This window comes from Anabas testudineus, chromosome 14 (genome assembly GCF_900324465.2).
Source record: "Anabas testudineus chromosome 14, fAnaTes1.2, whole genome shotgun sequence".
NCBI lineage: Eukaryota > Metazoa > Chordata > Actinopteri > Anabantiformes > Anabantidae > Anabas > Anabas testudineus.
Genome location: NC_046623.1, coordinates 14516826 through 14533012, shown reverse-complemented (window position 1 = coordinate 14533012; position 16187 = coordinate 14516826). Strand labels below are relative to the sequence as shown.

Genomic DNA, 16187 nt, shown 5'->3' with positions numbered 1-16187 from the left:
AGGCAGCTATTTACTGATGACAACTATAACTTACTCCACAGGCCAGGGAACTTTTGCTCATGTTTTCTCTCAGGACGTCTGGGTAGCAGGAAAACACACACATACACACCCACACATATAAAAATGCCTCTCAGGTATCACTCCGTAGGTTGTGCATATACACTTGCATACACCAGTCGTACACACACACTCTCTGGTGAATTGTCCCAGACAGGTAGTGCTAACCTACATTGTATGCACGTCCTAGTTCTACCTGGTGGTCTGCAAAAGCCTTGTGTGTTGAGAATGCGAAAACACACACACACACACACACACACACACACACACATTTATATTATTATTATTATACACTGTGACATCAATTCTTTCACATTAGGAAAGCTACTAAAAAGTGGCTCTGGTGGCTTCAGCTTCACATCTTTAACAGACTCGACTACTTAAACAGACAAAAGTCGACGAGTCCACACACAAAACAATCCTTACACATTTCTTCTCTGCAGCTACATCATGAAGGTAGACTTCAATTACATCTGGTTTGCTTTCTGTTCGCAGAGGCACACTTCCTTAACATGGAGAAGCAGTGTTCAGTTTTTTTTACTTTGCATTTGGAACAAACGCCCTAAAAACTTGCTCCAACTGCCAGTTCTTTTAAATCAAGGCTTAAACTTTTCATTTAGCGTTGCATTTTATTAAAGTTAATTTGAGACTAGTCATCCACATCTTACACTGTTCTGTAACTGAAGTGTATTTTTTAGTTTTATTCAGGTTCCTTTAATCTTTTATTTGACTCTTTTTAAAACCACCTTAGGTTTATTTTACCGTATATTTTGTCTTAATGAGTTTAAGTTATTGGTAAATCTTTTCTTATTTATGTTACAGCCTTTCAGGTGTTGACAATAATTAAAGACAAACAAAAAAAAACAACAACAAAAAAAAACAATAATTAAAGAATAATGGATTTAATGAGCCTGTTTCAGAAATTACTAAAGTGTATGAATTCTAAAATCTGCAGCGTGTTTGCAAATGTATTATTGTTAGTGCTCATTTAGCTCCACATAGACACTGAGCATCTCAACTGCCCTGAGCATCACCTGAAACTCAGTGGACTCTTCATGAGCACTTAATAAAAAGTAGAGTAACGGCGATGGATTATCCAAACATACCTTTCAGCCGTTGACTGCTATTAAGTTCATGAATTGGTTCATTAGCTTTGATATAATATATATCGTGTAGGAATAGAGGATTATGGCATTATGAGCCAATTTCAGCACAGTTCTTCTTCTGGTTGTACAGAAGTGCTGCATGTGTCTCTTTCTTTACCACTCTGTACCTTAAAAAGACCAAATTCTTTAACCAATTGAATCAGCCTTCTCTCCGCATGTTGCCTTTAGAGTCACTGCATTTGTAAACATCACACATCCATAAATTAGTTCATCATTCAGCAGCGACATTGAGGACCAGTCTTAGCAGCTCCTGAATGCAGCACACAACGAACTAAACATTGTTTCCTCTGTTTTAGCTTTCTCGTCATCAGAATCTAAGTCTAAAGGGGCCGGAGGAATGAACAATTGCATTCATGAACAATGTCATCCTACAGTCTTAAGACGAGACACAATATGTCACTATTCCCCCTGAACGCACAAGACTATTCATAATGAAATATGTTATTATTCCTCAGTTTGCCTTCTACAGTACGATAACATTTCCTCCAATTACATCTGTGCTCCAGAAACATGCTGCAAAAGGGAGCTCTTTGTGTTAAAGTAATCTACTGTGACTCTTGAGCAGGCGCAAAGAGAACAGACAGCAGAAAAAAAAAGAAAGAAATATATATATATATATATATATATATATATAAAAAGAAAACTCCTTGTGGATGATCTCAACATTTCATTAGTTTCTAAGTGAAATGGAATGCCCGATTAAGCCCAACTCATTAGCAGAAGGTGCAGGATAAATGGGAAGGCAAAGAACAGAGGAGAGAGTGTCTCTAATTAGACTGAAGGCAAAACGACCAGAGAGGAACTCTGTTATGTTATTAAAAAAGGGTTATATGTATGTAATAAAAAAAAGAAAAAGGTACGTGAGATGCTCACTTATCAAAGATTAATAAGGGAAGTACTACTGAGGTATGGAATAAATGCCTCAACAGACGCACATCAAACTCTACTCCTGCTTTATTTTTCATTTTCATATCTCATTTGATCCCAGTTTTCTTTTGCCACTTTTGCCACAACTTTCAAGCGTTGCAGTATGTGAGAACTGATGAATATTTCAGTAAAAACATCGATGTGGAGCATGTTTCTACTGAGCGCCTGCTGAGGAAGATAGAGGTCATATAGCGTAAATGATGGAGGACATATGCAACATATAGTATATCTAGTACAAGGCTCCATGTGTGTCCAGCCATGTTTCATAATTATCTTTGACTATGTGCTGTAATTAGGACGACACGCAGTACACCGCAGGCTTGTTCATTTTGAAACAAATGAACAAAAAGAATAATATTTACTGTGACTCTGGAGTTTAGAGATAAATAAATCTGTTGTCTTCTCTTTTTCCATAAAAGACAAAGAAAATATCACAGGTGCACTTTTAAGACAGTAGCACCTCGGCATCCACAGACAGAGGAAAAGAGCTGCAAAGTGGTCACAGTATAATGGAGGTAAAGTGGTGGTTGAGTTGAACAAGTAACAGCTTCACAGAGGAAGTGTAGTGTACTGATAGTTTAGCTGTGCTCGCCCACCTTTTATTCTTCCTCCATCACTTGTCAGGGGCAGTGGCATCCATAATGCCTACAGAAGATGCTAAAAAAAAAAAGCTTTTGTCTGCAGAACCACTTGTCTTCTGCCAAGGAGTCTGGAAGAGGAGGAGGTGAAAAAGTACGGAGGACTGTCCATTAGGACTTAATCATATCAGGACAGATTAAAGTTCTCATTGTTTTATTGTGCCACAGCGATTAATCAACATGTTATCACTAAACAGGCATTACACGAGGATTACGAAGGTGTAATCCACTTTATAGGCTAAAGACATTTAATGGAGTTAAACCTACAAAAAGCTGGTCAAATATTACACAACTCCATCCAGAAATGTTATCATCACATTTTGAGATGATAACATTGAGAGTCCTCTGGGATCAGCGGGGAAAATACACCCTTTGGTTTTCTAAATGCCCACTGTTGCATTGAGGGTATTAATAATGCCTTGCAGACATGATTAATGCACTTCATACACAATGAAACACTAGCGAAGCCTTTTTCCCGGTATGTTTTTAAACATGCATTTTGAAACTTTCATCTTCTACATTGCATTAGGGGACTGAATCTCAATGTGCAATCAGCAGAACTGTTGTTTCATGCCACCATGACATGAGGACACAATGCACGGTGAGTCTACGTCTTCCTAAAAGCATTTTACTTCACACCGAGCTGCATGTAGTTGCCTCTTGGTAAATTTACTTACTAAGAATACTTAGTGGATTTTCCTACAAAGCTGTTAAATATTGCTCTCATCTGATTCGTCTTTCTAATATGATTTCACAAGTGCCACTGCAGTTCAGAAGCCCTAAATACAACTGAGAGATTTTACACCTTATGTGAAATGCTAATAGGTTTTTCATAGGGGCTACCACTGTGACTCCACTTTGTATTTCTCTGTTTTTCATCTCATCCTGTGTGTTTGTGCAAAATTCATGAGGACGTCTGCAGGCAAAAAGGAGACTCGAGGCCATGATGATGAAAAAAGATGATAAGCGAGCTGAAATAATTGTCATTTCTAGAGTCTGATTGATTAGTGGCTGTCTTTTGCTCGCATGTTGTATGTGCATGTGGGTTCAATCCACAAGAAAGAATATTTTTTGAGCTGGTTGATGTAATAGCACAAGCAAGAAAAGACCATTTTTACACATTAACTCCACTCTGACAGCCTTTACTCTCCAATCCCCCATTTAATATAAGCTTTCTCCTTTTTTCTTTGAAATCTAATTTAATACAAGGTCAGAAATGTTTCAGCAATCACCACCTCCTGAGGTTGTGTGTTTAGGAATGTGGTCTGGAGCATTGTTGGTTGCTACCTCCTGCACTGATAATCTGGTTAAATAACTCCGCTTCAGACATGTGGTTCATCTGTGATTAGCCACAGCCCTGTGGGAAACAGATTTATGAGCTTCAGGCTGCATTGTTTCATTTGAAGTCACATGAAATTGAAAGCTCCAAGTAAGACAGACTTTCTATGATGACAGAGTTTTCAAATGCTTCTTTTTTCGTTAATGCTGTTTAAACTAATGTTTAATTCATTATTAAATTCAGTGGAATATTCTCCTGTGATAATGATTTTGTGACAACACACACACGTATAGAGGACAGAGCCTCCACTTCCTCACATTCAGTACCTACTGCACATTCAGTGTGTAACTTCCCATAGGGGTGTAATTACGTTTGTAGTGTAAACTGGGTAATTAGCCGTGTCTCCACTTAGCTCTCAGCTGGAGACATGGAGAGGAGCGAGGAAAGCAACAAACAGAAACATCACCGCATCTGCTGACTCTGATTCCATAGCAGCATAATACGATTTCTGAACTAATCATTACAAAAACACATGCCAGCATAACGAGAACCATCTATACTGTAAGTGTTACGTACAATCATCATTCTGGCACTGTTCAATTGAGAGTTTACACATAGTATATGTTCCTTTGTTAGTATATGTTCCTTTGTTGCTGATTTTTCTGTTGCTGATGTACAGAGCTAATGTTAAACTTTGTTTAATTAACGCACACCTACTTACACATTAGCATTCATTCAATGTTTTCAGCTGATGAAAGTCAAACATTCACCCTGTCTCCATCTTTGTTTTGGTTTCTTGGAGTTAATTGGGTATTCTTTAAAAGGGACAAGTGTGAAGGACAAGAGAAAGAAAGACAACTACCTGCTCATGGAAAAATCGAGCTAATCCTGCAGATAAGCAAAACAAACAAGGGGCGATATCACAGTTCTATCTCTCTTTGCGATCAGATTAGAGGTTATGAAGATGGAGGCTTAAGACACTCATCTACTGGTTCACAAATTACATTTTGAAATATTCCTTCGTGTCAACACATCAACCTCCCACACACACACACACACACACACACAAACACTCTTTACACATAATGGGGTTTTAATAATATATTGCATTTTTGGACCTTTTCAGGTTAGAAACCTAGGTATTGGAGAGAACTTGATTGGTGGGTGTTCAAAAAAGATAACAAGGCAGCCCGGGACAAGCTGACAACAGCCAGCAGGCCAAATGTCAGCTCTACATATGCAGACACTAATGGTGAAATGAGGTGCAGCAGGTGAAGCAGACAGCAGGTCACACGAGCTAACAAGAGAATCAGCGACAGGTGTGCAGAGGTGGGAAAGCTGAGGGAACCTCGCGGACACGTGGGCAACACTGTCACCCAGGATTTTCTAAAAAAGAAGAAATAAACATCATCCTGTCGTAGCCTAGCAGATAGTTCAGGTTCATGTGCTCAGATGTTTGTCTGCTCCCTAACACGATGGAGGTGAAAGGATGTTCATGCTTTCTTTCTTTTAAGTGGTGACAGCTTTGGTATTCATCAAATTAAACCTGCGATACGTCAGCGTGATCACATCATCACCATGAGCATGTTAGCGTACAGAAGTTGGCATTTAGTTGGAGGTGCCTCCGCGACTCACAGAGCTGCTAAAATGTCTGCAAGTTTGTCTTGTTTACATGTACTTGAGTGTGCGTGAAATGAGGTCTCAGTCTCAGTGGGATGTACCTGATTAAATAAAGGTTATTAAAGTGATCATATGAGGTGCTTGCAGGCTTGATGGAAGTCTCTCATATTTGTTAATTAGTTGTACTTGAACTACTTGCTAGTGATATAAGTCACTAGAAAAGATGTTTTCAACATCTAACCCTAAACCTTTATTAATTTGCTTCATGCATACTGTTATTCCAATTTAATTTAATTTAATTTAATTTAATTTAATTTAATTTAATTTAATTTAATTTAATTTAATTTAATTTAATTTAATTTAATTTAATTTAATTTAGAGCACTACAGAGAACTACTGTGTTCCACATTCATGCACAGCACATCCATGTAACCATTATAACAAATCTTAAAGAGAAAAACATGCATTTGAAACAGTTTCAGTGTCAGTTTTGTTGTTTTGTGGCTGTTTGATTTTTCTGTCTAAGCGGTTAGACACAGCATGTCTGGATATTTTAAAATCAACATTCCTTCTACACATATATGTGGGGGGGAAATATCCATCAAAGCCGGTAAAGTGACATTTTGTTTGGCTGTACACAGGTTGTTTCCCCACCCACTGACATTTTGTTGAATCGCTGTGAACTGTACCTTAAGAGGGAAGAGATGGATGAATAACTGTGGCAAGAGCAATCATAGCATACAGAGCAATTTGGCTGCCAGGTACCACAGGTATTTGTGCTTATGACGCCCATCTACCACAGACCAAATATAGATTGTTTATTTTCTCTGCCAATTTGAGCTTTTTCCAACTAATGTACACATGGACTTACAGATAGAGAAAATATAAAGAAAGAGCAGCAAACAACCTTTAGACCGATGAATCAACTCTGTATTTTATTGAAGGGATGAGCACAATAATCCCAAAATATATTTCATCATTCCATGTTGATGATGTCAATGGTTTTGGTGAAGAGCCTGGTGGTACACATCATTTCATGCTCAAACCATTTTAAATTAGATTAGATAGATTAGATTCAACTTTACTGTCATTACACATATACAAGTACAAAACAACAAAATGCAGTTTAGCATCTAACCAGGAGTGCAATAAGCAGTAAAGTGCAGAATATACGAGATATCTATAGCAGATGTCCAAGAGCCATGCATGCAGTTAATTTAATTCATGGTGCCACATATTCACTCACAAGAAAATCTGCACTCCCCACAAAAGAACATCAGTTTCCTCTTAAGAGTAGATTTAAGCATTCAAGAGAATCTGCACTGGACCTTTCCCGGCATTAAGCAGAGAGCAATCCTTTTGAAAGTAAAAAAAGAAAAAGCTGATTTGATTGATGATGACTGACACAAGCTCCTTCCACATCCACTTAATAAATTTCTCATAATCACACGCTGTTTTCAACAGCACTTTAATTGTGCCACATGCCCCAAGCAATGAAATATCCCAAAATCGGCTGCCACAGTGTGAGTGCAACACTCACCGTACCACTGATTCTTCAGAATTGAGCTCAGAGACTCCAATTTGTCTGCTGACAGCAGCCACAATAGACCAAACACAATACAGTGCACTGAGTAATTCCTGCTGTTCTCACTTCTCCTCATTTTGTTGCTCTTAAATTTACAGTTCCACTGCTCGCTGGATAATGTCATGATTGGCTCTCTTCACCGGTTAAGTGCACCAAGTTCTCATCCTCTCATCTCTGAGAGGTGCTGAACTGATAAACCATTAACTGAAGGGGAAGCAATCATGTAACCACATCCCAATTTAACTCTATTAACGCATTGTTAAATTAGGCAATACACCAATACAGTGAGCAAATGATTTTGTCAAGTTGTTAAGAATGTAAGAAGTGAATGAAAGGACTGTATTTTATCATGTTGTGCTGTGATAATAAAAAAGGAAACATGCTCCAAAGTAAAAGACAAAATAAAGCCGAGCTCAACCTATAGCCTTTAATTCTATTACTATGATTGTGGTTAGGGTTAGAGAAACATTGATTTAGTAAAGATAAATACTAGTTTGTTAAAGTTAAGGGTACACGTCAGAGTCCTGGTTACGAAAATAAAACACTTGGTTTTCATTAGAGAAAGATTTCAGGTGGAGATTTTAATGTGCATGTTGGCATTTCCACTAAAATGAATTTTCCCAGCATCATTTGGATATTTGACCTTCACTGAAGAATGATTTACTGTGTGTTCAGACTTTGACACTGGAAGTCTGTTTTCACATTCAGCTTAACAGGTGAAACCTCCATTGCACATTTATCTGAAACCCTGTCAAATATATTTATATGTTGGAATATTTATAGTATGTTTTGGTTACAGTGGGGAGTGAACCTACTGTATTGGGTCCAATGCATCATGTTGGAACTAAGTGGAAACTACTTACTTACATACTTGCCTCTATTGAATGGAGGAATTCGTAATGCAAATGGCATAGATAATAATAAAGTGCTGAAGGCAATGAGTGTGCGAGGTAAATGACACAGATGGGATTTAGTGCACAGAAAAGTGCTTCAAGGCAGAAACAAAGTTAAGGTTGAATGAAAATACTGGATTGTATGTGTTTCCTTTCTGTTAACTACTGCAAGTCAGCAGAGGGTCTTCCCTTTTTACACTGACAGTGTAAAGGCAGGGTGTAAGGAAGTCCTTGCCAGATAATGATCAACCTTGACTTGATTCACCAGAGAACTTGGAGCTCTCAAATACAGAAAAATATCCTGTATTACTATGAAATCGTAGTAAGAACACAGTTTGTGTGTAGCACAAAAGTGGATCACAGTTAAAGATTAGTAGTAGTGGGACAGACACAAATTGCCCCACCGTTTCTCTTGTCTCCAGTTTGTTACCTGATTTGATTTTAATCCTGATCTTACTGACCTCACCTGTGCCCACCTGTCTGTATACATCTGTAGGGTCGGGTGATTTTTATTCTTACTAAAGCAACATCACTGCATGTCTGTGGCTTCTGTCTGCATTTGGGCTTCTATCGCCCCATTCGCTGTATGTGACAGTAAATTAGGATCAAATGAAACCTGATAGATTAATCTGTGGCATTAAAGCACTAGATGAAATAACCACAGTGTACGCTTTAATTTTAACTGAAGTCTGTGCCACTGCGACATTTAATGTAATGCTCCCTCTGACATATTTATAGCTTTCCAGGGAGTGTTCTTTAATTTAATCATCCACTTACTGAAGGTATGCATGTCATGTAAACATGCCAGTGTTAGTTGAGTCTTCTGTTTATACTTTACCTACTGGGAAAGACCATTAATATGAGTCTAAAACATTATGTGTTATTAATATATCCAATAATGTCACCATTACAATCCATCGCATCTTCATTCATATTGTGAATGTTCACATAATCTAAAATCATTACATCTCTAAGGAGTTACCATGCATAAGTACAGGTACAAAACGTGCACTGTACACACTGGCCCTTGTGTTGGCATGGCCTCTGGCCCTCAAAGTGGACCAGAAAGAAACGTACATAAATGCCCTCAGGCCAAATGTGTTTATGATGGGAGAGGCAGAGGGCAAGAGGGAAGGTTTATTTAACTGGTGGTGGGCAGGAGAAAAACAAAGACAGAAGAAGATAAGAGGAAGTGCGGGGTGGGAAAAGAAATCAATGAGGAGCTCAAAGAGAAGTGATGATATTGGTGTGGAAGCTGTATGAAAGACAACAGATACAGTAGGTGGACAGGAAGGCTGAGAAAAAGACGGATGAGGAGAAAAATCTGGTGAGTAGGGCATCAAGGGGGGACTGGGTAATTTATGTAGAGAATGGAAAGAGGCAAGAGGGACTGACAAAAAGGAAGTTTTAGCAGCTACTGTACCTGCAACAAACATGCAACAAAATGACCAGAGATGCTGCCACTGCCTCTGGAGCCTCAGGAGAGAGTGTCCATGATGAGAAACACACAGTCAGCAGAGATGAAGTTGGAAAACAGATGAGCAGAATTCTCACAGAGCTTTAGACATACACCACATCTTTCTCCTGCTAGTATTTTCGATTTAATTTAATGCAATTTTATTTGTGTAGAAGTCATCTCAAGGCACAACAGTATTTAAGGTTTAAGACCTTACAAAATATACCTGTATACAGAATTATATAGAAGACACAACAACTTGAAATGAGGATACCTGCAGGTGAGAACAGATAGAGGGAAGCATAGAGGAGGAAACACAACTATGGGAGAGAGAAGACAAAGTTATTGATGTGCAGTGGTAGCAGTAGTAGAGTAGAGTAGAGTAGAGCTCGGTGTATCAGTAGAAGTCCCCCAGCAGACTAATCTATAGCAGCATAACTATGAGGTACATACAGTGTGTGTGTGTGTGTGTATATATATATATATATATATATATATATATATATATATATATATATATATATATATATATATATATATATATATATATATATATATATATATATATATATATATATATGTATATATTGTACATAAAACATTGTTTTAAGTTTTGCACATCAAAGCACAACATGAACATAGCTGATGGGATGCTGCTTGCTGGATGAATTCAGTCTTTTCACAACTTTCCTGGAGCGCTTTTATGCTCATATATTTGTGAGACTTTTCAGATCTAAAAACTAAATATAAAGAGATGATTAGCCCTTAAAAAGAAAGAAAGAAAGAAGCATACATTTGAAGTTTTCACCTTTTCATTAAGACCCTCTCAACTTGCTTTTTTATTGTGCTTTACTTTCCCAGCACAGCCTTAGCCTATAGACAAACATGGACGTTTTTAGATTTTCTAGTCTTGACTTGTAGAAATCCAATTGTATTCACTATTGACTTGATTTTATACTACAAACTTTTTTTCTATCTCCTTCTTTTAGTTTCTATGCTTTGTAAATCAGTGTGCATTTGTTTTGTTTCCTTGCAGCCAGGGACCTGCAGCACACCTCATCCAATAAATAACTGGTGTTAATAGGCTTCTTTTTTTTTTGAAAAAACAGTAATGTAGGCAAGGATGGCTTACCGATTGGACCTACTGGGCAGGAAAGGCCAGGGGGGGCTACTTTATAAAGTCTCTGTTAATGAAAGAACAGAATAATTCAAAACAAAAACTCTTGTGGCTTCCTCCCTCACAACCACTGGAGCTATTTGAGGGTTAAAAATATCCAATCAGATAAAGATGACTGTGGGCGCGTTTTTCCTTTTTGGTTAATAGTTCTAGTGTGAAACTCTGTTAAAAGACACAACATGACCTCAAAGAGATGTAAAATGATCACAGAGACAATAAAATGAACCAAAACAGATAAAAAAATGACTTGATATAGATACAAGTGAGTAAAAAGACACAAGATGAACACAAACAGTTATAAAATGACCAAAACATAAAATACACCTTGATGAAAAATAGACTGTCTTCAGTGTAAACGTGTAAAAACAGCTGGTTCTAGGTCTCAGTGCTGACATATCGTAGCCTACTGGTTCTTGGGGCTGTTGGTCTCTCTTTCTCACACACACACACACACACACACACACACTGGCTGGGCTGAACTGCAGTTTGTTTAAAGATAAGACTGTGGACCGATAGACTGTGATCAGGGCTCCGACCTCTGTGATAACCGCAGTTCATTTCTATCTCCCGTCCTTGTAGCCTCACACACATCCCGCAGATAGAGACGAACTGCAGATTCACCAGACTGAAGGTCCCACATTCCCAGAATGAAGATATGACAACCTTGCCAGAAATTCAGTTCGCTACTGCTCAGCACGTCACATTCAGATAAAGTTCTTGAAGGATAATACAAAAAAAAAAAAAAAAGTATTTCTCTCAATCTCTTCACTATGTCCTCCTCTGTCCCATAATACCTTGAGGCTGCAGGATGATGTGTCTCCATCTTAAGCCTCAACCGACAGCAAGGATTTAAGGTGGAAATGACTTTTTGATCTTGTGGACTCAGTTTTAGATTTGACATACACTCACCTGCTTATGCCAGCAAATTAAAAAAATAATGATTTGATTTTTGACGAAAAGTAAGTGAACCTCAAAAGTACAGTAGGTGTCATTTTAAAAGTGACACACGAAACAAAAGCAACCTTTAATCATTCTCTTAATTCCTTTCATACTTTTCACTTTGGGTTTCAAAATGCTGTCTCTATCACTGACTGTTCAAATGCATGAAGTCGGATTGTTTTGTTATTGAAACGACAGGATAATTAAAGACTACATCAGCAAAAGAGAGCAAAACGGAAAAAAAGTTAAAGGAAAGGCGACACTGGGATGAAAAGATCAGTGTGTGTGTGTTTAATCTCCCAGACCTCCACACAGCATGGCAGACAGCAGGCAGGAGACGGTACTGATGGTGCTCGGAGTGAAGGGAGCAGCCGGCTTGCTGCCAGCATAAATCAGTGTCGTGCCCTTGAGCCACACCTTTTTAGAAAGACATGCCACTGAAGCCCTGTGCTTTCTTTCCTGTGTCTGGATGTGTATCCAGTGAACATGAAGCAATTTGAAATATTGATAAATGCATTTCATTTGAAAGTGGTTTTCCAAATTCTGTGTTTAACACACTTTAATGTCTATTTATCTTCCTAGGTTGTACCAAATATGAATGTATGACGAGTATGGCCTAACGTATTTATCTCATCGTCTTCTGTATCACAATCAATTCTACTGGTTAAGTTATATGTTTGCACATACAAAAAGCAATAATGTCCCTCACTCATAATTTGTCAGGCTACCTTTCGCTTTGATTACACACATTCCTTGTGGCATCCTTACGATAATGTCGCAACATTTATTACCGTCCAGAGTTGCATTAGTTGTTCACCAAGATCTTGTATTGATGACGGGAGAGTCAAACTGCTGCACAAAGTCTCCTCCAGCACATCCTAAAGATTCTCAATGTGGTTGTGGTTATGGTCTGGTCAGTATATTCAGGTAGTCAGCTGGTCTCATTCTTTGGGCACATAACTGACCTACTGCAGCAACCCCAGATCATAGCACTGCCCCCACAGGCTTGTACATTAGGCAGTAGACATGATGGGTGCATCACTTCACCTGCCTCTCTTCTTAACCTGATGCTCATGGTAAACAAACACACTTGTACATTATAGAGAATGTGGTTGAGTTAACAGATGTGCTTGGTTTAAATATAATTATCAGTACTTTAGTTGTGTTTTGCTACAGAAGGAAATTGGTATAGAGCAAATATCTTATCTTTTTGTTTTGCTTAGTACAGTACATGCACCTACGACAAGTTTTGTTATGGCTTTGGTGTCTTTAGGAGTAATCTACAATGCAGAAAATTACTTTGCATACCTTCAATAGCTGCTTTTGTTTTGGAGTTGGAGAGTGTGCAACTGTGCTTGAGGTGGCAACTGGAGAACTGTGAGCAGTCACTGAGGCTAAGCTAGTAAATCCCTCCAAATCGTAGGCTTGTTTAACTGTAATGTCTTGTTTTCTTATTCTACATGTGTTAAATACAAAAGATGTGACTTGTGGGTGTTGAGGATTTCACAATGTTTAAAGAAGCTGACAACTGAGTTACGTGGTAAAATACTGTTTGTTTCTTAGGAATTACAGTTGTAATGAAACTACTAAAACTAAATTTAATGCTTTTGAAGACTTTTTAAGACTTACAGGTAAAAAAACAAACTGAAAACAACTTATCTCAACATTTTTTTAATGTTTTACAGTTTTCCCTTTTGGAGTATTTTTGGAGGCCCAGGCACTAAACCACACTTTTTTTAAAACTAAAACAAGAAATCATTTTGACAAGCACTACGCACTATGAATAACATTAAAATACTGCAAACGCATGCACCTCCCACGCACTTTCACCACGCCTTAATTTTTACAACAAAACAATAAAATTTAAATAAATTTGACTCATCTGTGTCTCATTCAATGAACACCAAGCATAACCACACACACACACACATTTTGAGTAAAAGAGATGGGCAACTTATATAAAAGAGAGAAACCATGATCTTAGTGCGTATATGTTACATAAAAGACATGGAAGCAGGTCTAAAACACGGCTCTGTGTAATCAAACAGCCAAACGTCTTGTTCAAATGTCATTAAATTAAAAGTAAAAGTCAGAGTTTCACAACTGGTGTGTTGAAGGAAGTGAGCTAAATATCAGTCCTTTGTTTGGCTGCCATTTAGATGAATCACCGACCGCCCCTCTATCGCCTATGTCAGATATGCTGTTATCTCGTTGGTGGAAAACATCGGACACCAGTCGCACACCACATGTAATCACAACCAATCATTTGGATGACTGGGACCAAGTTCAGCTGGCCAATTTGTGGATGTTACTGAGCAGTCTCCTGCTGTATTCCCTGTGGTCCAGTGGTTGGACGTCCATTACAGTTACCTTCACTCGACTCTCATCCTGAAGAGAGAAGAAAATAAGTATTGATTTAAAGTAGACATTCCCAACTTTAACATCCAGCAGCATTTAGGAACAGATTCTTGTAACAATTAATTTACTGAAGTCATCGGGCTTGATCAGTGAACAGCTTTCAATTGTAACCAAACTGTGAGCACAAGTCTGTGTAAAGTCAGTGTCTAATGATGGAGGACTGAAACGCCTGCTATTAGTGAGTCTTTGGTGTCAGCTGACACGACTTTCTACAACTCAGTGGTCCCCAGTCCTATGCCCTAATCTAATGAAACCCATAGGTCTGACTCCACTGACAGGCAAATCCTTTTTCTTGTTGCTCCATTTATATCACGGATGAGAGACCCAGCTCACACACTTGATGTAATTGGGAATACCACTCCGAACGCAATATATCACAACAATGTGCTTTGTATCGTTTTCCCAAATGTAACTGTAAGACAAGTAGGTTTCGATGTGCAGGCTATTTCCAGTTCGTCTGACATCCTTGGTCATCTCAGAGTGTATTAGCATTTCTTTGAGTTATTTTTAAACTAACACAGTTCAGATGTTTCATCTAATGATGATATTTCTGACTGCACACTTTTCAGGAGCACCTTAATCATCAGCATCATGTTAGCCTGGGCATAACTGCATATTAACAGTGTTTTTATTATGTTAATGTTGAGTTGTATTGTTTAGTTCTTTTTTTGTTTGTCTGTTTGAGAATGTAGGTGTAGCCTAATTGCTTTTAATGCTGTAAAACATTTTCAGAAAGTTACGGCAATTAAACCATGAAATAAAATGACTGATTTAAGCTTGTTGTTTTCAGGATGATCAGTTCAGCTTTTTAATTAACAAGATAAGTAGTGGGAAAATGTGTCCTAAATTGATTTATTATTCATTATGGGATGTTATGCATTAAACATACAGATACATATAGAAATTATATATGCATGCAGATTTCTAATGAGAAAGCTAAGACCACCATCAGCAGAGAGATATATTTCATATTATTTACCATCAATGAAAGCAGTGTTAAAACATAAAGCCTAAAACTCATTACCATAACAATCACACCCACTATAGGGATAAATCCCGAGACAATTCATTAATCAATTAGCAATTCAGCAAGCATAACAAGCATCATGGATTTAACATTTCCCCATTATCTCATACAGTATGTGACTCAACACCTCTATTAGTGTTTTCAATTTGCATCCACCTGAGAATAGCAGGAAAATTAAACAATATGGGGGGCCGTCAAAACAAAGGTTGCACTTGACAAAAGGTGACAAATTATTAATAAATGAAATTAAATAAAGTCTTTCAGAGGGAAGGATAGGTTACAAAAAAGGAAGCTTGTTAATTAAATAAACTAATACTCGAATCACATGAGGAGAAAACAATTACTCAGTGTCCTAATATTCACCCCTGTTCTCTAACTCCTCTTCAGATGGTGGGGTGAGGTGGGCTTTACCCCGGAGAATTAACAGCACAACTTTAGATGCTGGCACACTGACAAAACATGCACGCACACAAACAAACACACACACACACCACACAGCTGTGAATGTGCTTTGAAGTGATGTGTGCTGGCACAAAATAGCCGACACACATCTCTTATTGATGCCACAACAGCAGAGAAACAATTAGATACTGTTCGTTCTGAACAATCCAATTGCATAAAACTGAGGATCCCTGTGGAGAAACGTGGATAATGAAGCTGTAAATAATACTGATTGGTGGTGATGCTTTTAGTCATGTTAGTAGCATGACTCTACATGGATAGCAATGTCTGAAAGTTGGTCCAACACAGAAAAAAAATCACAGAAACACTGAAAATCCTCATTTGTCTGGAGTTCACAGAGTTGCATGAAATTATCTAAAGTCTGCATGGTAACATGTTAAATATGGAAATAGCACTGATTAACTCATTAAGTGTAGCCGTTCTAGTTTCTTATTAGCCTTAACAGCACAAACCACTTTCCCTCAAGTTCAATTTACATGAAAAGCACCAACCGCTTCATTAAATGTATAGTGCAGGATTCCTGTTAATGTGTCCACCCTCTCA

At 38.0% G+C, this 16187-nt stretch overlaps 1 protein-coding gene across 2 annotated transcripts in view; it reads right to left on the bottom strand.

Moving 5' to 3' along the window:
- Positions 1 to 13475: 13475 nt before the first annotated feature.
- Positions 13476 to 16187, bottom strand: part of LOC113169702 (replication protein A 70 kDa DNA-binding subunit-like) — a 33572-nt gene continuing 30860 nt past the window's right edge. For both annotated transcript variants that reach the window (XM_026371313.1, XM_026371314.1), the window contains exon 17: positions 13476 to 14125. In XM_026371313.1, the coding sequence (XP_026227098.1) occupies positions 14024 to 14125 (102 nt within the window). In that variant the 3' untranslated portion in view covers positions 13476 to 14023. The remainder of the gene's footprint in view (positions 14126 to 16187) is intronic.